General features: G+C 33.3%; 3 protein-coding genes across 3 annotated transcripts in view; 2 read left to right on the forward strand and 1 right to left on the reverse strand.

The window, feature by feature from the left end:
* Nucleotides 1–23,383, forward strand: part of OCLN (occludin) — a 389,915-nt gene that overhangs the window by 316,498 nt on the left and 50,034 nt on the right. The window lies entirely within an intron of this gene.
* On the reverse strand, nucleotides 831–4,915 carry AK6 (adenylate kinase 6). The gene is made up of 5 exons (XM_026718526.2): nucleotides 4,836–4,915; nucleotides 3,764–3,856; nucleotides 3,183–3,241; nucleotides 2,945–3,090; nucleotides 831–2,817 (listed from the first exon to the last, which is right to left on the reverse strand). The coding sequence occupies exons 1-5, from the start codon at nucleotides 4,861–4,863 to the stop codon at nucleotides 2,628–2,630; spliced, it is 516 nt and encodes a 171-aa protein (XP_026574311.1). The 5' UTR covers nucleotides 4,864–4,915; the 3' UTR covers nucleotides 831–2,627.
* RAD17 (RAD17 checkpoint clamp loader component) lies at nucleotides 7,137–23,199 on the forward strand. The gene is given in 17 exon segments (XM_026718435.2): nucleotides 7,137–7,196; nucleotides 7,198–7,233; nucleotides 7,718–7,966; nucleotides 10,320–10,403; nucleotides 11,085–11,244; nucleotides 12,988–13,124; nucleotides 13,913–13,965; nucleotides 14,240–14,365; nucleotides 14,452–14,521; nucleotides 14,983–15,094; nucleotides 16,094–16,285; nucleotides 17,541–17,626; nucleotides 17,752–17,898; nucleotides 18,422–18,568; nucleotides 19,539–19,659; nucleotides 21,243–21,300; nucleotides 22,372–23,199. Coding segments are annotated over 17 exon segments (2,076 nt in total). The 5' UTR covers nucleotides 7,137–7,169; the 3' UTR covers nucleotides 22,643–23,199.

Below are 23,383 nucleotides of genomic sequence, written 5' to 3' on the forward strand. Positions count from 1 at the left end.
GATACATATAAGAAAAATAAAAAGAAACAATAGGACAGGGACAGTAGGCAGGTTGGTGCGCTTATGCACGCCCCCTACAGACCTCTTAGGAAAGGGGTGAGGTCAATAGTAGACAGTCTTAAGGTTAAAGTTTTTGGGATTTGAGGAAGAAACCACAGAGTCAGGGAGAGTATTCCAGACATTGACTGTTGCTGAAGTCGTAATTCCTGCAATCAAGTTTGGTGTGGTTAACCTTAAGTTTGTATCTATTGTGTGCTCTTGTATTGTTATGGTTGAAGCTGAAGTATTCATTGACAGGTAGCATTGCAATGTATAATTTTATATACTAACCCTAACCCTAACTTGTCTTAAAGAGTATTGTTAGGCTCCACTCTACTGACTCCAATAACTGGTCAATTTATCTCAATGACAAACAGCGACATTTTTTTCCTACTCCATTCAGATGCTCCGGAGTTTTCCTACAAACCATGCACCGAATTATTGTATTTTCCGCTATATGGCATAAGTTTTAAAATAGTTTGTAGAAAAGAATTCAAGGCTTTCTTTGCCGATGGGGTGGGGAGGAGCAAAATCCTTAACAGATTTCTACCAGGGAAATCAATAACCAAAGCTACAAACTTAAATTCTAGATTGAATTAAGTTAATAGGATACTTGAAATTATTTTCATATTTCAACTAATATACTAGTATTAGAAATAATACAGGTTCAGGCAGATGTCTATGAAATAATGATTTTGTAATTAAGCCATAGTTATAAATTAAATCATAAATTTAAATTTGTATTGCACTATGTAAGCCACTGAGTCAAACCAATTGCACTGAGATGGAAATTAAAGTTAATTCTTTGCCTTTTGTCTTTTATTTTCAAAAAACATATTTCAATATTTGTTTAATTACATACAGAAAAATGTTACAAGAATTATTTTGAAAATAATCTATATAATACAGTACTAAATAAAAGATGCATGATCCAAATTGTTGACTGCTCAAAACATTATTCCTAAATGCTGCAATATTTGTAACAAAGACAAGGTTCCAAGAATCACTATACTTAATATACAGAAGGTAAATTGAATCTTGCAATTGGCCAAGCATGCTTTTCAGATACCGTGAACATAGTACCTAACAGAAGTGACTATTTTCAATCAGTTCAGTTGCAATCTAAAAATATTTAATGTTTAACAAAATGTAACTTTGAGAATTTTTGTTTCAGACAAATGAAGTACAGTAATACTCTAGGCAGAGTGACTAAAATTATGGTTCATGAGACTTTTTGAAAAATATTTTTTTCAAGTAATTCTCATTTAGCGATCACAATTGGACCAACAACTCATTCATTAAATGAAGCAGTCAAAAGTGAAACTACTTCTATGCTTATCAACTTACTTCAGCTTTGGTTTGCTTTATAGACCAGTAAAGGTCTAAGAACTGGTCATGATTACTGTTTCATCATGATCACAACTGTAGTAGCTAAATTATGACCTGTATTACTACAATTATAGGAATACTGTACAATAATATTATTGACCCTGTTTAGGAATGGAGAAGGAAGTATGTGTGACCCTATTTTAAACCCATCTCACGTTGATTCAATTTAAGGGGGATTGGTAACCATTTTCAGAATGTAACCAAGATAGAAAACAGAAGGCAATTGTGCTTCTAATAGTTATTTCATTAATAGTACAAGAGGCAGAAGAGTATATCCCTGAAGCTCAAATTCTCTTTTGGATCTTGGATGGGGAAAAAGAAGAGAATCTGAATACAGTCCTCTGTTCAAACTCTGAATAGAATCCAATGATATATGATTAGGACTAAAATCGTAATTTATTGATACATTTAATATCAATTTTGGAAACTGCAAAGAAAAAAATATACTTTATGTACCTTATATAGGCATATTTTACATGACAAAATGCAGTTCCTCACCAATGTTCTCATCTTTTCACTATAACTTTTTATCAAGTTATTCAATATTTAGAAAAAATAGGATAATAAATTCTGGTAATATTATGAACCACGCATCAGATACTTCTTGGATCATTGTTGTTATGGCCACATATTACCTATTTACTTATTTCAAAAATCTTGCAAAATGCCATCAGCATTTATTCAGAGAGAGATGAGTTCATGAATCTGGGGTTGAGGATGCCTTCTAAACTGAAGAAATAAGCTGAGCAAAAAGTAGTTTACTTAGTCGCAACAACTCTTATAAATAACAAAAACATAGATACAAATTTGCCTGGGTATTTACACCATGTTAATAAAATAATGACCAAAATTATGTTAATATATTAAATTGCATGGTCCCACATTTAGAAATGAATTACAAAAGATCTGCGTTAATAACACTTTGTACAGGAATAAGATTTTGGCAGCCATATTAACTAACGAACTATTATTTTTCATCTTTTCAAATATTTTTATTATTGGATATTGGATACCCAATTTAGTATAATTTCATTTTTAAATTCTTAACTCTTTAATGTCTGATACCTGCTTCCATAGAGTCTAAAGAACACAGCATAAAATAGAAAATTCAGTAATTTTCATCTTGAATGAACTATTAGTTTCTTCAATGAATGAAAACACAACTTCTATTTATCCCTATAAATATAATTATTTCAAAATCAGTTGTTGTCTTTTATCCACTGTTCAATCCACTGTATAATTTGATCTAAATTCCGTTCCATATCTTCTGGAGTATTACTAGGCAACTGGTGTACAATTTCTTCTTTATAGGATGACATAGCTTCTTCATAAATTGTCTGAAAGATTTCACACTGAATATTGTCTTGAAGCTTTTTTCCTTTGTAACCTCTAGAAAAATATAAAAATATAAAACATTTAAATTATTTAGGTAAAAATATTGAAACTTGGAATTATGCATTCATAAGGTTTGTTTTAATGTAAAACTAATTTTATTCATTTTGGATCACTGACCTACCTGTTTTCTAATCTGTTGTATAAAAAAGAGTTTTCAGTGCGAAGCACAAATACTATGTTAAACCAGCGTTCAGGAAAGAAGTCACAGCTGTGATAATCAACTATGACACCTCCATCCTTCATCTTATCTTCCATTTCATCAATAACCTATATAGAAAATAATGCAAAAAAAAATCTAAACAATGGATTCTTAGTTACAAAGATTGAATAATGAAATTCATATTTCAGTTTAAACTCACTCTATCTTCATCTAATATTGGGCATTCATATTCTTCATCAAAGCCTTCATAAAGTTCCCCTTTTTAAAAAATGGAAACCCATTATTGATAAGAATCTATATTTAGACAGCTTATTCTCAGAAATTTCATATTGTATGTTCCAGATGAGTGTTCTTCAAACTTGCCAACTTCATGAAGTATGTATTTCAACTCCCAGAATTCCACAGCTATAATCAAATCATTTTAATTATAATAGTCAACTATTTAGACAATGAACTTGTTATTCATTGTTCTGGAATTATAGAAGACCTTCCCTTCATCTATTAGATAGCATCCACTTGGTTTTTCGGAAAAGAATTATTTTTTCAGTTTGATTTTTTTCCCACTGATTGTACAGTTGATTTTCATATTTGCTTTTTCTCTAATTTGCTGTACAGACTTCCACTTTAGAGATCCTTCTGGAATGTCATTATTATTAAAATAAATAGTTAAACTAATTATAAATATTATTAAATTAGATATAGCATGTATCCATGTACATCAGAAAAATTGGGATATAAATGTTAATAAAATTGTAGATACTGTAAAAATTTAAAAATTACCTTCTTTAGCCATATCCCCCACATTAATGTATGTAAAATCTGTTTTCAGAGCTATCTCTTTGCCTAGTGTAGTTTTCCCAACACCAGGTGTCCCTACAATAAAGGATAAATAAACAATAAGAAAAATAGTAGATATTAATATATAATAAACTTCCATTGCAAAATTGATCTGAAAGACTAAACAAGGTATTTATTGCAACTGGTGCTTCTTGGTTTCTAAAAATGTGATCACTTTAGTCCTAGCATATACAAATGTAAATACATAGATGCACACAAGCACACGCACACACACATCTTTGAACAAAGGCTTATTTATACAAGCTCCACTGGTTAGTCTTGGCCTTCACATGCAAGAGGTGCTAATGTTTATGGAGTAATGCCTCCACTTCCAACTGAAAGTAGGTAATTGTATTTCAATTAATCGTATCGCATGCTCCTATATATAATTTAACGCAAATAAAACAACTACAGGAAAGGATAATTTTTACCTGCTGTTCTTGAGAAGGAAATGGGTTTCCCCACGTTTTGAATACAAATGTCCTATTTAGTCTCATGATAGGATAATAACACAGATCTCCATGCTGCCGCGATCAAAATCGATGATGGGATAGCAAAAGTTAGCTTCATTTGCTTTGCATTACGCTGGTTGCTTTACCAGTGTAACGCAAAGCAAATGAAGCTAACTTTCTCTATACCAGCATAACGCAAAGCAAATGAAGCTAAATATCTATGGAGATTCTCAGTCAACCAGGTCGTGGTTGTCCCAAAGTGCTTTTTTCAAGAGGCAATTGGACTTTCTGGGTTTTCTTTAAATACGTTTCGCTTCTCATCCAAGAAGCTTGTTCAGCTCTGCTGAAGAAATGAAGCTAATTTCTGCTACCCCCATCATCGATTTTGATCGCGGCAGCATTGGAATCTGTGTTATTATCCTGGCGTGAGACTGAATCAGAGATTTGTTTCCTTCTTTTTGGAAAGCGCGACCGCGCTGGATCTAAAGCTATACCAACCGGAACAGCTTCCCGCTTCCTCTTCTGTTTACGGACCCTTTCGCTGTTTTTTTTTCCCCTTTTACCTGTGAGTAAAATGTTAGGCCTCTTCATAGCCGCTCTGTTGCTCGTACAGCCACTTTACAAGTTGCCATCCAGAAGCCACGTGCAGCAGTTCGTGGGGACCTGAATCGTCCAACTCGGATGGCAGCAGACTAAGACGTCAGACGGGCCCTCCTTCCTCTTTGAAGTCCAACGGTGGGTGGAAAAGCAGCGACTGGTAAAGCCATGTAGGGTTCTCTCCCCCGCTCCCCGGAATCTTTCTCGGTCATATTTACTCCTTCTCGCAGGGCCTGACTAAAGAGGCGACAAAGCAGGGGCCGTTATTAAGGCGGTCGGCGAACAGCTAAGCGCCGAAGAGCATGAAAGGCCCCAATCGGCATGGAGTTGGCCTGATGAGAGAGGGTAGGGAGAAAGAGTGTGAAGGGCTGGGTGTGGTTTTTAGTGACGGAAATAAGTGGGCTGCAGCCTGGCAAGAGCTAAATGGTGCCTGTTTTGGGGGGACGAAGCTGGGCTTCGTAGTTGAGCGCAGCCGGGACAGTTATTTCAAAAGTGCATGGCGGCTGAAGTCTTCTTCCACCTTGGAGGTGTCCCCTATAGAATAACAAAGCCTCCCAACCTCCCCCCACACACACTTTGCTGGATTGTTTATTTTATATTGCTGCCCATCCCACATACGTGACTGTTCCTTATGAACCCTTGTCGCATGCCTTTTTCATAGAAAGAGGGGGTGGGGAGAGTACACACGTACTACCAGTCGTCTTAAGAGCAGCCGTTGAATCAATATTTGGAGACCCTTGGTTAAATCGTTTTGTATCGTGTGACCTGTATTCAATTTTTGTTGCTGCTTTTGAATGCTTCTCCTTTAATTGCATACGTGTTTCTTATGCAGTTAAGCATGATTTTTTTTCATTTGCCGGATTCCCGAAGATATAACTCAGAGATCTCCAAACTTGGTAACTTTTAATACTTGTGGACTTAAAATTCCCAGAATTCTCCAGCCAGCATAGGTGTCTGGAGAATTCTGGGAATTGAAGTCCACAAGTCTTAACTCTGCAAAGTTTGGGGACCCCAACTAGTTTTCAAACTTGTCAATCTTAAGATGTGTGTCAGGATGTGTGTGGACCAACTCCCAGATTTCTGACTGGGGAATTCTAGGATTGGAAGTTAGTACATTTTAAAAGTTGAAAAATTTGAAAAACTTTATAGAAACCCTTCAACATAATCCATTATGATCCACGTAATCTACACTATGTGCACTGTTTGTCAGAGAAAGTGTTTGTCATTTCAGATGTGTAATATAAATTGTTAGAAACTTTGTCTTGGTATCTCAGGTGAACTGTACAATTATTTGTATGCTATTCATTAGTTTTATGTGTACAAATAAGTAATGGTGACACTGTAAGGAGTAATGAAGTCTTGACTGTTTTACTTTTGAATTATCAGGACATTATTCTGTTTTTAACAGTAAGCCTAATAGCCAGTTTTGTAGATATATTGTCAGTCTGCTTTTGAACTTTTATCAAAAGCTTGAAGTTTATAGTTTTATCAAATAGGTTACAATGATGTATCCTGATTAGGAGCATGTTTAGATTAGGATTCCCTTGGCTGATTAGCTTCAAAATAAAAATAGATTAATATACAGATGGTCCTTGTTTAGCAAGTATCTCAGATAGCAACAGTTGCAGTTACAGTGGTAATAAAAAGTAGCTTTGTAACTACTACTACACAGGTCTGTAAAGCAAAAGAAAAACTGAAGTAAGATTGTAAACTCAATTGTGGTTTCACTTAGTGACTGCTTCACTTAACAACTGAGTTGCTGATCCAATTGTCACTAAATGAGAATATTCTGAACTGAAATAGTTCAAGTATATTTAGAATTAGAGTGGAGATTATACAATTTCCATTTGCTTATGTCACAGAGTAATTTCATATGTGTAAATTATTGTACACATAGAGATTCGTTGTAAAAAATTAAATATGCAGGTTATCTTATGATGCATGTGTAATAGTATAATGTTATGTACATTATTCTGTTTATGGACTAAACAGATATTGCTATCATTGAAAATTTTAGAACTACAGTATCTTTGTCAAGCAGAAGTGCGTTCTTTTCAACAGGGGGCAGCACTTCAGGGACTTTTGACTTTGGCATTCCTTTTCTGTAGCCATTAAGAATAGCTTTTTTTAAAAAAAGTAACAGCATATAGAAAAGAAAAAAGAAGCTATACAAATGAGAAACAAAACAAATGTAAGTTCTCTTTCAATAATTATCTTCAGGACTGCAGACTTTGTTAATATAAAAGTTTCTTTATTTTTTAGGTACTTTATTTTTAAAGGCATTTAATCATACATTTTGGATGGAAACTGCAAAGGCTGATGATGTCAAAAAAATCTTCAAAAAGAAAGACAGCGCCAAATAAAGTATGTTATTTATTCTCTAAAATTGTTATTTATTGCATCATGTGTTTAATTCAGGCTGATGCAGGCATATCAAAACTCTTATAGCCAAGTGGAGTATTTTGAAGTCATTATAACTAAAATTTTAATTAAGACTAGATTATGTACTACTGAGAGTGGAGAAAAATAATCTGGCAATTTTTTGTTTGTTTAAATTGAATTCAGCCTGTTTAAAAATTGCACTAATTTTTTAATATTGAACAAAGTTGAAATGTAAGAACTATTAAAGATGGGCAAAATGTTAATAAATGTTTTGAAGTGATTTATGTATGTTTAAATTGTTTTATGTTCAGTAAATGATTGCACACATATTTTATGATAGGTTAGTTCATATTTTATTAACTACTAAATATTGGTTACTATATATAAAGACAGTAATAAAATACTAACTTGTTTAAGAATTGATAATTTTTGGGCTGCAATAATTCCTATATGCTTATATTATCAGGAAATTGACTGGGTGGAACCATCTTTCATTGATTTCTGTGAGACTGCAAAACTGTCATCCAGTGTTCTCCATAAAAAATCGCTCACTGACAATTATCATGAGAATAAAGAGCATTTTCCTCTGCTTGAAAATTACAAGTGTGGGAGAAAAATAAGAAAACCGATTTCTGTAGATGAGAAATATAAACAATTCAAACAAAATCACAGCCAAACTGAACCGTGGGTAGATAAATACAAACCAAAAACTCAGGTACAATTCCATACAATTTAATATATAGTATATATTCGTAGTAGTAGTAGTATTTGTATTAATATATACATGTTACTGTATACTAATATTTAATACAGTAAGCTATTTTGCTTGTTAAAATGATATGTCTAAAGGAATATACAAAGTACTAAATTAAATTAAAGATTATTATAAAAATGTTAGGTCCTGATCATAAGTGTTCAGTAAAACTGTAATTTAATGGACCATTTGTAGGAAGGAGGATGTTTTATTCACAATTGTCCATTAAATTAGAAGGTGCATGATTTTTAAGTGATTGATTGATTATATACTGTCAAGTTACTTTTGACTCCAAGCAACCACACAGATTTTTTAATGACAATCTAATCCAGGGGTTGCCAACCTTTTGGATCTCAGGGACCACCAAACTCATAATTTTAAATCCCGCAGACCAGAGACCCTGGGAAAATCCCCCAAAAAGTTTGCAGGAAAATTCCCCACCCTGTTTTCCTACTGATTGATCATTCTTTATTTGGGATCACAGGATTCCGTCTCCAGCTCCTTTCTTGGGGAGAGAGAGACTTTTGGCTTCATGCAAGGAAAGCAGCAGAAGCAGCAGAAGTCTTTCTCTCCCCCCAAACTCTTCCAGAAATGAGTCTTTGCCAGTGCAGCCTCTTGCAGTGCGATGCCTTGCAGGGTCCCAAAGACTCATTTCTGGCGGAATTTGGGGGAGAGAAAGAAAATTTTTTTCTGCTTTCCTTGTGTGCAACCAAAAGCAGAAGAAGGAAGAAGCGGAAAGAAGCAGCCTGGTGGCCAGGCCAGGAGCATGAGGCGAGAGGGGCAAGTTCCCCCGCTCCCCTCACTACCTCGTGCTGTTCACAATGCAAGCGACGCAAGCCTTGTGTTCCTGCAGGCCATGTGGGCAGTGCAGCCTTGTGTTCCCGTGCATCCTGGATTAATAGCTTTGGCGGGTGCTTTGGGGCTGACATTTCTCTCTGGACCACCAAAATTTTCTCACGGACCACCAGTGGTCCCCGGCCCACTGGTTGGTGACCACTGATCTAACCCATTCTTTCCGATCTCCCAGCATGCCCCCACCACCACTGAAATTGAGCCCCATCAACCATGCTGATGGCCTTTCCTTTTCCTTTTCCTTTCCTTTCCTTCATGATATTCCCCCTTCTCCCATTTCTCTTTCCCCGTTTCCTCCTTTCCCAGCATTAGAACCTTGATTTGTTCAGTGAGCCATTGGTTTCTTTTCTTGGCTGTCCACAATATTCTCAGACGTTTTCTCCAACATCAGAGTTCAAAGATATCAATATTCTTCCTATCCTGCTTCTTCAAAGTCCAGCTTTCACTTATATAGAATGTCATAAGGAATGTCATGGACTTGCATGATTCTAATTTTTATAAAGGTATAGACATAGCATTTGAATATCTTCTTCATATAATAGAATAAAATTATTTATAGAATAGAATAGAATAGAATAGAATAGAATAGAATAGAATAGAATAGAATAGAATAGAATAGAATTCTTTATTGGCCAAGCGTGATTGGACACACAAGGAATTTATCTTGCTGCAAAGCTGATCTACCAAGTATTAGTCTGCGGCATACATCTTGACTACTTGTTGCTTTATTGTTGATGCTTGATCTTAAAAGGCAGAAGCTATCCACCACTTCGATATCTTCATTGCCAATTCTATGGCTAAGTATTCTACCTGTGTTTTTTAAATATACATATACTGTAATATAATTTTATTAAAAGATTTGTAAAAAAGATAAAAAAACTAGTACAAACTAATACGAGTAAGGAAATGAAAAGAAAAAAAATCAAAGCTAAAAATGCAAGGAAGAAAGAAAAAAGAAAAATAGAAAAGAAAAAATACAAAAAAGTGGCCTTCTATCTTCTTTACAGCAGTTATAAATACAATTAGAAATTTACCTCTTTCTCTAAAGTTACATACTAGTTATTCTACCTGTTGTCATTTGGCCTTATATTTAATTTTAGTCTAATTTTTTCACTGTGTTCTTTGATGTTAGTACTAAGTTAGTACTCATTATCGTAGTGTAACTTGTTTCTCTTCCAACTTTAAAACCATTCTCATCTTCCACTTCAACTTCCTGTATATATTCAACATGCAGGTAAGATAAGATATGCTATACATATGCTATTGTTTTGCAAATGAACAAAATTATATCATTTGTATATCATTATGTATATTGGAATTCTCTTAGTGTGTGTATGTATGTATATATATTATATATATATGTGTGTGTGTGTGTGTGTGTGTGTGTTAAGAGAATTTCAGTATACCTAATTTAATATTTTGCTACATAAATATGTTTTATATGCATGTTTTTGTCTGTTAGAGTGACCTTGTCATTCACAAGAAAAAAATTGAAGAAGTTGAAAGATGGTTAAAAGATCACATATTTCAAAATCAGCCAAGACAGGTAATAAATATTATGAACCTAATACTTTTAAAATTGCTCATTTTGAAGCTTTTATTTAATTTCAATCAAGTTTTATTTTTATTTTATCAGTTATTTTACTGAATAATGAACTGAGATTAGAATATTATCAAAATCTTATATAATTTTAGAGCAACATTTATCTACTTGAATAAAATAATAAACTTATTTGTTTGGCTAGATAAAGATAAAGCAAGTTGCAATTGATTTATACAAAGATTGCCTTGAGAGAAATTATCCAGTTTGTGTTTCTTTTTTTCTGAATATCTTGTGGTTTTATGTCACTAAATGAGTACATAGGTCGGGATTAATCTGTGCTCAAGTTTCCATCAAGGAATACCTGCTTCCATTTAGAGAACACACACTAGGCTATTTGAACTGCAGTACAAACAATTTATTTGAATTATCTCCAGGTCTGCAACAGATATTAAATTGTAATAGGAATTAAGTTGTGCAGCATAAAGGAAGTGGGCTATTGTAATATTGAATTACTGAGAATATAATTATGGTTACTGTATTTACTGGAAATATTGATATCATCGACACCAAAGTTCTATTTTGTTTTAAGAATATTAAAATATATCATAGAGTATTAAAGAATATCATGTTGGGTTTTTTTCCTTTAAATATCATACTCTGCTTATAATAAGTATCTTGTTGTAGGGAGGCTCCATCCTAGTGTTAACTGGCCCTCCAGGATGTGGAAAATCTGCAACTGTGGAAATATTAGCCAAGGACCTTGGTATTCAGATACAAGAATGGATAAATCCTGTATCACTAGACTTCAAAAAATACGAAGACTTTCAAGTTGCTTTCAATCATGGTAAAATTTTAAAATGTTCACTTCTTAATTGTTGAGACGTTAGAATATATTTAGTGGCATATCTATTTCTGGTAGGATGACCATTAGATGGTAGCAAATTTCATTAAAATAAATGGAGCTAACTTCTAATTAATTTGAAAGTAAGTTGCTGAGGAAATTCCAAAGGATTTACACACAATGCCTGAGAATAAAGGCATTCTTTATTTTCAACTTCCTCTATATTATGATTTCCTGTGTTTTAAAACTGCTGCACTTTAAGAGTGATAAGAGATTTCAAGTTGAAAATAAAAGTTGAACTCAAAATTGTAACTGCAGGTATGGTCCAGTACTACTTGCTCCTTGTCCAGTACCACTTGCTCCTTGATACAGGTGCTCTTTGATCTGTTTTCCTTTCTGCTAGTGTGACTGCAAGGAAGTTTCTAGCTATATGTCTGCATTGTGTCTGAATCGTAATTTATTCTTAGCTATATTTAGCAAGAAAAGCCAGCTCTGAAGATAGGGGATTAAAACTTGGCTTGCTTTCATTAAAAATATTTTAAATTAATTGCAGTTTATTTGATTTCAGTTGGGTGATAAACTGCATTTTATCTAAAACCCAAATGAAAACTTGGTTCTACTCTTGGGATTAAATTCTTGGTGTTCAGTTCCCCTAAAACTCCATTGTGAGCTTCTTCTCAGCCTACATGCAAACTGTCTCTTCACCTCCTACTCCCACTTACAGAGAACACTTCTTTATAATGTTCCCTCTAATTTCTGCTATTCTGTGTGCAAACAAAAAAAAAGGATTTGTGCAGCTTGTTCCAAACCAAGTACAAGTTTTTCACCTTAATATAAGAACATGAATAAATTGCAAATGCATATAATAGTTATATGTTAAAATATGTTTTGGAAAGTGGTGCTGAAGGCTCTGGGGTTCAGGGAAGGTCAGCTACTAATGCAAAGCTGTCTGCTAGCGGTCCTGGGAAAAAGGCACAAGCTTGCTATCTCAGCTTAATTGCAGTATCTAGGTCCTGCTACAGCACAGTTTCAGAAGGAACTTCTGTCACGTGATGCTTCTGCTCCATCCATGCTAAAGAACCTTTAGTTAATTGGTACTGCAATGAAGGCAGTGGGCTTGAACACAAGTCCAGAGTTTTATGGTGATTGGTGAATAAATGTATTATTGTTTAATTTTTAAATGTAATATTAACTATGTTTAATTGAATTTTCTCTTATTCTTATTTTCTTAAATAAATTTCTCCACTGTATTTTAATCAGGTTCAGACAGTACCCAGGAGTGCCATGATACACATATATAGCCTATGTGCTGCATTTTTGACATCTCCGATTTAGATAATATGACTATTATTAAACTAATGATTAATTTTCAGTACATTTTTTTAGTAGACTAGTTTTTAAACTTTCAAATAAAATTCAGGCCATTTTTTTTTTGCCCAGAAATGTAGCATTAGAACAATGGACAGGCCTTCAACGCTAAAGCACATCTGATTCTTTTTGAAAAATTTCAATTTAGTAATTGATTTATCTGGCCCATTGCTTCAAAATATATACCTCTGCCTATACAGCTTGTCTGGTTCCTGTAATTTACATATCAATTGATCTTGGACCAGTAACAATCCATGTAAATAAATATAAGAACAAAATTCAAGACAGTAAGTAAGCTGTAGCATATTGTCACATATATGTACTACTTTTCTTAGTACTTTATACTAAGCATATTACAAAATAAATATTTCTATTTAGAATCAGATTTTCAGATACTTCCTTATCAGAGCCAGGCAACTGTCTTTCAAGAATTTCTTCTAAGAGCAAACAAGTATACGAAGCTTCAGATGGTTGGAGAGTCCATGGAAACTGACAAAAGACTTATTCTTGTGGAAGTAAGTTGCAGTGGTTGAATAACTCCATTAAAGTGTTTTAATAATTAAAATTAAATGTTCTATTATTTTCTCCCAATTTTTAAATATACTAGTTTAAGTTAATTAGGTTTTCCAAAATTAATTGCTCAGTAGTAAAATTTCAGTTTTCTACAATAATAATAATAGCCTATTTCAAACAGTCCTACTAATAATCATTGATAAAAATTGCTCACAAATATAACAAGTACTTGACTGGGCAAAATCAATATCATGTGTTTCTGTGGTTTCCAAATGCACTTTGGACTTAACATGAACAAAGGTATCTTACTCCTTTATATGTTGGACTTCTTTTTAGGCATGAAATAAATCCAGAAACTATCATAGATAGATAAGCTCAAAGCATAGACTCTTATTGATAGATAAGTAGTTTAATACAGGTAATGTATTTTAAGGCCTACACAGACGTGTGTGCTTGTCTGTCTAACTAGACTCATGATGTTAAATCTGAGCTTTTTATTTTCATTTCTCAAATAATATTTCATTGGTCTCTACAAGGCAATGGAAAACAGCTACAGCACTTTGTTTACCTGTTAACTTTTTCTGGCTTGAAAGTTGTAGCTTTCTGCCTCTCCATCTTCAACCTTGACACCATATTGCATTGGGTTAATCTCAAATAAAGATACCATGTTTGTAACATTTATAGCTGTAAAGTAAAATATCCTTAATGAATAATTTTACTGGCCTCAACAGATTTTAGTTCAATTTAACATGTATTTTAGAATAACAACATTGTATTTCCTTTTCAACAGGATATGCCAAACCATTTTTATCATGACCCTAGCAGTTTACATGACATTCTGAGGTATGTTCAGTATCTCATTTTGCCAAAGGATCAGTCAGGGAAATTAATAGGTATGGCTGGACCAAGCCTAAGGTTCTCTAGTGCAGAATAGTCCACTACAACATACAAAGTTCCATCTGTTTCTTTTGCTGCATAGTTGGGGGTGGTGAATGAATAAAGATGGCAGGTTGCAAGTTACATACCATTTGTATTTTTGCTAGTGCAATTCTGTTGATTGCTGGTCAGAATTGATACTGTTAAGTTTGAACTGCTAATTTTCAATTTTTCATTGTAGGAGTTTTTTGCGGTCAAGCAGATGTCCTCTTGTATTTATAATATCAGATGTTTTCAGCACAGGGAGCAACCAAAGGTCTCTATTCCCAAAGGCAATTCAAGAAGAGCTGTGTATAGCAACCATTAGGTAAATAAATTGACAGATACATTGGCCATGATGAAATGCTCATACTGAAATTTATCTTGACCATTTTCTTTTTTCAATATTCTCAGTTTTAACCCAGTGGCACCAACACTGATGATGAAAGCCCTAAACAGAATAATCACAGGGGAGATCAGTACGGTAAGATAAATGAAATTACAATATTGTCATACTGTAAGGGATACAAAAAGCAAACGTTGGTGATGGAAACATTATTATTACATTTCATCTGAAGATACCTTAGAAGTTTTAAAAAATGTGTTGTATAATAACGGTTGACAGTATTGATCTCAAAAATCTTTGCTCATTAGTGAGCAATTCATTCATAATTAGCATTGCTCATCCAACTTTTCTATAAAATTGTTATGAAAGTAAAATAGAGATAAATCATGGACAGAGTTTTGAATGATTCTGTAAAAGTAGTGAAAATATTGAGTGATAAATGTTCCTTCCAAAGTGTAAGTACAGCTCAATCTTTGGAATGTTTGGATCAAGGGAGAGATAGAAATGGAAGCAGGAAGCATCTGGGAAGTTTTTTTTTAAATACTTTCCATAGATTTTCTCAAATTAGCTTTGATTTTATTGTCAATTTTTCTTTGTAGAGAAGAGATAAAATTGATGTCCCTGACAAAACCTTATTAGAACTGATTTGCAGTGGATGTACAGGTGACATTAGAAGTGCAATAAACACCCTTCAATTTTCTTCTCTAAAAGGTAAGAAAATATTCTTATTAATTTAAATTATGCTGAGCACTAACATTTAAAAAAGTCTTTACTCGTTCTTATAATGATTTTGCTTTTAATCTGTCAGGAAAACATTTTATTTTACAATACAGAAAAAGTTGTTTCTTTTTAGCATTAATAACACTTAAAAGTATGGGAAATAGTAGTGGATGAAAAAAATAAGAATTTTGAAGAGTAGACCAGTTAAGGAATGCTTAATTTATATCTAGTTAGTTTTTAATTATGTTATTGACAAACTATCCTAATTGTTTTTCAGGATGAACTGAATATAGCTAATTAATTGAATTCTTAAAGTTGCAGTGTTATTTTTATATTAACTGGGATTATTTTTTTAATGTTTTCCTTTTTGCTATCATTTTTTCTTTTATTATTATTCTTGTTTACTATTGATGTTTTCGTTCTGTTCTTAGCTAAATTCCCACATGTATATTAGTGTGGGATTCTAGTATTTTATTCCTATTGCAGACTAATGTCTTTTGGATGTTACAAAATGTTTCTATTTGTTGTAACATTGTTATAGCCAGTATCATGCCAATATATTAGTACTGTATTAGCAGTATATTATTAATTAAAATAACATAAATAATTCAAACAACGTTAGAAAGCATAAAATAAAAGTTTTTAATTCCTAAAAATTTTTAAAAGTCCTCTTTACATATTCAGTACATAAAGTACATAAAGTAATTAAAAGAATCAAAATCACAGATACATGGAATAAAAATAGTTATTCCCTTTGGAAGAATTTCAAACTTTTGAAAAATTAAAAGCATTTAAAAAACTATATACACAATAATTTTTTTAGTAATTTCAAAATGTGCATGCATTTTTATCCAAAATAGAATGAAATAAAAAGTAATAACATGTTCTTTCTAGACAGAATTTTGCTGTAAAAGCTATGTTTTTTTCTTTCTACTAAAGACAAAGTTTTCCGTTTTTCCTATTTATAAATTCCCTTGCGTTTTTTTCCAGAGAGGCCATCAGACAAGAGTTTATGGTCACAAAGAAAGAAAAATTATGTTTTAAAATGTGATACATCATCTAAAATAAAAAAGAAAAAACTATTCAATAATTTTTTAGAGGACCAAGAAATACCAGCTATTGGTAGCAAGGATGCTTCCATTTTCCTTTTCCATGCTTTGGGGAAAATACTTTACTGCAAAAGTAAGAGAATCTACTTGTCCTTATATTATATATGTAAAAATTCTTAAGATTTTTTTTTATTATGCATATTTTATAACTTAAAAAACATTTCAGAAATATTTTTGTTGTTAACTTGGCTTGCCATTGTAAGGAAACTCATGTAATTTATATGTGTGGATCAAAATTTCTGACCCCACCTATCAATACCAGGTACAGCAATTAAACTCTTCCCCATTTTACATTCTTGAGCAGATACATGAAGATGAACTAAATAGATTCATTATATAGAAAAACAAAGGAGCCATACATTTGAACTCTCCATCTAAATCTTGCCATCTATTTATGTTAGTCTCCAGTTTTAAGTTCAGGACTTAAAGCATAGGACTCTTCCTATGTTTTTGAGTCCACAGCCTAAAGCTACTTTGTAGCTTTGAAGATTTCTGACTTCTTTGACATTACAGATGTCTTCCTCACCAGCTTCAACTGTTATAGTATCTGCAGATATCCATAAGTTAGCCCATGTACTCTGTACTAACAAGAACTTCCATGCAATAATCATACATATTAGACTTCCACAGGTGTCAGACCTATAGCTCACCCCAACAGATGGACACCTTGGAATAGGATGCTGTCTAATTACTTTGTGTAGCTACTAAAAAACCAAAACCTGTGAAATATAATAGTAAAAATCTTCAATAAAATAAAGGTGCTGCCTTTTTGATACAGTTTAACTCACCAATATATTACTTAGAATTTAGATAACAAAATTCATATTAAGCAGTGCAAACCATGTGAGCCAGGATTGTTCTATAAACTGTTTCTGAAGAAATACCATGTTTCTCATATAATAAGGCCGGGTCTTATTTTTTTTTGAGCCCCGAAAAAATGGCTAGGCTGCCTTTTCGGGGGTGACTTAATTCCTCCCGCCTTGCATCTTCAGGCGGGCAGGCGGTAACGGCTTGGATGTTGACCTCGACGTTGGTGGGGCACTTCATATCGGGGTCAACGCAGGCAGCACCATATCCGGGTGTGCAACAAAAGTACTTCCTAGCGGCAAGCCCCCCCACCATTCCCCCCCATTTTGCATGTTTTAATATAGGCCTTAATTTGGGGGGAGGGGCTTAATTTCATTTCATGCCTATAAAACATGCTGCGACTTCCTATTGGGGGAGGCCCTATTGTTGGAGAAACAGGGTTCCTGTCTCCATTTGTCAAGATTCTGTCTTTCAGACATCTGATGTTTGATGAAATTACAGTTATTCAAATAATTTTATAGGAGAACCAGCTATAGAGGTAGACTTTCCTCAGTTACCTCATCATTTATCAGAATATGAACGACAACCCTTGCTTGTGCAACCTGAGGTAAAAATGTTTGCTATTTCTATAATAATATGTTTCCATGTATACTTGGCAAAATTCTTAATTTAAAAGAATACAGATAATTTTTCTATGTGGTATGATATTCTGTGTATATTTTCTTTTATTAGGATGTCATAGAAAAATCACACATGTCTGGGGACTTATTTAATGTATACCTTCACCAGAATTATTTGGAGTTCTTCTCTGATATCGATGATATTGTAAGAGCCAGTGAATATTTAAGTACTGCAGATTTCCTTTGCAGTAACTGGGATGTAAGTTTTTAAATACACGCGCACACACACACACACACACACACACAAATATAACAAAATGTGACATGCATACTGTAATTTTTACAATTTGGAATCTTATGAAGAAATAAGGCAACATTAATTATATTTACTGTTTATAGTCTTATTGTCAGATAGTGTTCTGCTTGCCATCTATGCAGTTTATCAGTTTTTGTCTGTTTTAAAAATAATTGTGTTAGACTTTACATTGTTTTTAATTACAAAGTAAAAGTTTGCTTTTTAGATTTAACAGAACATTTTTTTTCTTAATAATGGATTTTACCTGGATTGTGTTCAAATGGGAAGAAAACTTGATATTTGTACAATCAAGCATATTTATTGAACCAAGATTTTGACTGCTTTCTGGGATGTACAATTTGTTATTTCAACAAGATTTAATATATACCTGTAATATACTACTAATTTACACCTGGTACTCTGTACCTTGCTTTAAAATCTATTATGGAGCTCTTATACCATATTTTAATTCTGCCAATTCCTATAGGCACGAGCTACACTTCAAAAATATAGTGCTTCTGTAGCCACAAGAGGTGTGATGCACTCAAACAGAGGCAGAGCTTTTGCACAATGCAAAAAAGGAATGGGCTTTAGACCTCTTCATAAACCACAATGGTTCCTAATTAATAGAAAGGTAATTGATAACAACTTACTTTTTCGCAATTACTAATGTTATTTGCATCAGTCTGAAACAGAATCAAGTAATCTATTTTTTATTATTGCTCTCATTGCAGAATCAATAGTGAAGTAACATTGACTTAACTTTTGTATTTGTAATTAACATTATTACAGGATTAGGATTCATATAAAGATTTAGGTCTCAGTTAGAAACAGCCCTGCTCATACTAGCAAAGTAAGATATTTTAAAAGAGGGGTCTCCAGACTTGGCAACTTTAAAACTTGTGGATTTCAACTCCCAGAATTCTCCAGCCAGCATAGGTAGCTGGAGAATTCTTGGTGTTGAAGTCCACAAGTGTTAAAGTTGCTAAGTTTGGGGACCCTCGTTTTAAATGAATCAGTAAAATATAGCACTAACTTGACTACAAAAACCATTTTAGAGAAAATATATTTATGGATTACTGTGAAGCATTTTTTGATCTGAGAAATATATCCATTACAGCAGGGGTGTCAAACTCGAAGCCTGCTGGCTGGATGCATCATGCACTGGTCACGCCCACCCCCATTTTAGTGAAGGGGGGGGAGTTGCAATATGTCACATGATGAGGTGTCATTGCGAGTTTGACACCCTTCCATAACAGTATCCTCTGAAACATTAAGATGATCTTAAACATCATTTAGATTGTATTACCTTTAAGTAAAAATGAGTTTTATCAAAATTGGAATGCCTCATTTAATCCCCCATATAGAAAACTAATCAATAGTCAGACAGAAAATAATTTGAAGATTTAAGATCTTGCAATTAATTATGTATTTATTACATCAGGCAGCAGCAATTTTACAGAACAGTTTAATAGAATAATAGAATTAGATTGTTAAACACAGATGATTAGGGTGTGTGTGCGTAAATCAAAGTCTATAGTTTAATGGATAAAACTGAAAAAGTGCTTTTGCATATTGGATTTATATTTTCTGATTCCTTATAGTATCAAGAAAACTGCTTTGCTGCAAAATCCCTCTTTTCAAGTTTCTGTTTATCACCATTGTGTCTTCAGACTGAGCTAATACCTTATCTTATCATGCTGACTAATCCAATGAGGAACCAAGGTATATTTAAACATATGCAAAATGTTTCATATTTCTGTTTCTGCTTTAGAAGAGCAATTAGTCATAGATCAGAATATTATTCAGTGTAATTTCATACTATTTACTTAGAAGTCCCAGTGACATAAATGGGATGTATCAAATATTTTATACATATATTATTTGTATGCTGTGCATTCCCTGCACCCTGTAGGTTGCTAACAATATAAACACATTAAACTCCAAGAAATCCCATGCACATGTAAGAGATTTAAAAAAATAAAAAACTACTAACCAATACAAATGTCTGAAACATTTGTTGTTTCACATTCCTGACATATTTGGGGTCAGCAATACAAGGGTTTGACTTTGCACGTAATGGCAAAACCATAGATGTGTCTTTCTGCATTGTTCAAATGTTTCTGTTGGTGGGAAAAACAACTGAGCATCGTAGACTACTCTGTTTGATCACAATAGCCGGAATTTTAAGAAATATACATTACCTGTAAACTGGTTGCTTCTATTATAACTTATCATAATGATAATGATAATAGTGTAACTCATCATAGTACTTTAAAAGTAAACAGAATTTTCAATACTTATGTCAGAAAGTATGAAATGTTTTGGATTGTATAGTCTAGCAGTAGAATTTGGTTAGAATTTGAGTCTCACACCCAGCTCAACCTTGAAGCCTGGGTAGATCAATTTTACCTAACAAACTGAACTCGCCTCTTACATTTGCTTGGAGGGGAAAAGTGGACTCTTATGCAGTTTACCCTAGTAGAAAAAAAATTATATACTCATTTATATTTCCATATTGCTTTTCTTTCTGGAGGAAGAAAGAGAAGATGGCGCTAAATGGATTAAATGTCTCTACTTTAGAGAGAACTGAAGTACCATGTTATATTTTCCTTTATTAATGTTGTGAATTGAATGTATCGGCTAGGATCTTATCTGAATTTAAAAAAACAACAAATGCTGCCCAGTTTCCTTTCCCAGCAATATCCCCCCACCCCACCTCTTCAGACTGTCTGAGAATTTGCTGCTAGAAGAAAACAACTTCTTTGCTTCCTGCAGCTGCCTAAGCATTTTCCACCTCCTTGTGTGTGGGGGTGGAACTGGCTTAAATCCCAGCAGGAATAACTAAGTACATTTGGGGTAAAAAAGCTTTAGATTTCAATGCTATATCAATTTACTTGAGAGAGTACAACAAATTGATCTCAGTGGTACTGTGCTCCGATATTGATATGTATATAATTACTTTGTAAATGTTACTTCACAACTTTCTTTGAAGTAATACATGTATTAGGTTGTTTACTGAACATATACTACTAGCCTGAACAACAACTTGATGGTATGTTTTATATAGAAATCATTGTTTTTCTAAAAATGTGACTTAATGCTCTTATGAAGCCCTTTATGGATTTCAAAAGGATTTATATTTTAAAGTCTAAATCAGTTTTTCTGATATATTACCATATATTGACTTTATAGAACTAATTGTCGAATCAAACTAGAACAGAAATATATTTTAAAATAGCTACAAAGTATATTCTATATATAGACTGAAGTTACTTTTAGGAATAATTTTTGTTTGGCTTTTTCAGCTCAGATTACCTTTATTCAGGATGTTGGGAAACTTCCTTTAAGAAATCATTTTGGAAGGTAACCTTGATATTATTCATAAATCTTTATTGAATCCAGCCCCCCTGCTGTCATTCTCAACTCTCAAGTAAATAAAGATCAAAATGGCCGCTAACATTGATTCTTAAAGTGAAAACCTATCCATCTGTTTAAACCAGGGTATCAAACTGGTAGCCCACGGGCCAGATGCATTATGTGCAGGCCGTGCCCACCCTAGCTCCACAAAGGGGGGAAAAAATCATAAAACGTCACGTGAGGGCAACGTGATACTGCCACTTTGATACCGATGGTTTAAACTGCATGCTGTTATAACTTGAATGTATAAAGCATTTGTTTTCTCTGTCTCCTACTAGAATCTGTCTTTATACAGAAAAGATTCCGCTGATCTTACTTTAAGAAACACCAGTTTTGAATTTAATTCCTGTATTCAGTGGTCTGATTTGCACAACACACTCCAGTTAAGTGTTAAGTGGAGGCTTTTTTGAGAGACATTGTTTCCCCTGTCATTTCAGTTCCCAGTTGAATCCGTGGAGTGAAAAATAAGCAAGGCAATGGATGACTCTCTTGCAAACTGTACACTGATTCTGACATAGATGGGCCCAATGGGAGAGCTTTTTTTTCTTTAGGTTTTTTTTAAAGGAAGTGGAATAGGAAATACCAACTTCCCTTACACTGGCTTGGAATGTAAACATGGTTGAAGCTCAAAAGACTCTACCATTTCATATCACAAGTTGCTGGCACACACAAGTGATTGAACTAATTGGCTGACAGAATTGCATGGTAGAAGGAGGAAAATATACTAGTAACTCTTGACTTTCATTTATTTACACAGAGAAGTATAGACAGCAGAACAGATACCAAGGTTGTAATTTTCTTAGCACTCTGGCCTACTCTACTATTCCCTGAGAAAATACAGCTTGTAACAATTAGTTGCTAAAACCCTAATAAAATAAATTGTCTGAGTACTAAGTAGTGAGTAGAGTGCCTTTTTTGTCCAAACATCCAGCGTGATAGAGAAAATTATTATGAGAGAATTGGGTGTCTTAGTTCACTCCAAAGAAGAATAAATTGCTGTTGCATTGCTGTTTGCAGGTTGAAACTTGAAACTCTTACTGATAAGGATTCTGAAATACAAATCCTGGACAATGATGACGAAGAGGAGTTTTCTGAGAAGCAGCCTACAATTCTGCATGTCCAGGGGGAGAAAATAAAAAACAGTGAGGAAAATGAACTGGATGAATTCCTTCCTACTTCTAGTCAGTGTAATGAAAATGAACTACCAGCCAGTCAACCTCAGCCAGTTGCAGCACAAGCAATAATGGAAGCAGATGACTTAAATATAGAAGAATATGACAGTGAATAACATAAATAGCAATTCCAAAGCTGTGATAATATTTAAATTATAATTTTACTTTTGTTTCATATTTTATATCCAAATGTACAGAAAAGATAGAATTAGCTTTGTTATTTCAGCAAGCTGTTAACATTTGTCATGAATAATAATTAATATGGAGGAAAATGAGTACAGAGTCTTTATATTGTTAAGCCTACCATATACTGAAGAGCTTCAGTTAAAACTCAAGGTTTCGCTTCTCATCCATACAGAATAAGGGAAATAAATGAGAAGAAATATATTTACTTTGATATTTTATACTTGTATTTATCTTGTAGATATTGAAGGCATTGTCAACTATTTTGTTACTGTTTCACAAGTTTAGATCTAAGTTGTGATGATGAAACACTGCACAAAGTGTTTAACCTGGGCTGTATAATATTTAATATGTAAATAAGTCTCTGGGTGCCTTATTAATAAATTGTATCATTATAGTTTCTGAAATAATGTTTACATATATTTTGGACAATTCTAACTTGAAAAGTATTGTTAACACTGATCTAGGACAATAACATGATAATTTTTCGTATTTTGTAAAGTTAATTCTTGAACTTTATTTTCAAATCATTCATTTTTACTGATAAGTTATTTTTCATAATTGTATTAAATATTAGAAGTTCAATAGTAAAAATAATATAATTTATTAGATTATTAATCAAGGAAAGAAGAGGAAGGAAGGATAGTAAAGAAATAAAAAATAAACATACAGCA

The sequence above is a fragment of the Pseudonaja textilis genome, chromosome 2 (genome assembly GCF_049901715.1).
Source record: "Pseudonaja textilis isolate UNSWEBS1 chromosome 2, rPseTex1.2, whole genome shotgun sequence".
NCBI classification, from domain to species: Eukaryota; Metazoa; Chordata; class Lepidosauria; order Squamata; family Elapidae; genus Pseudonaja; species Pseudonaja textilis.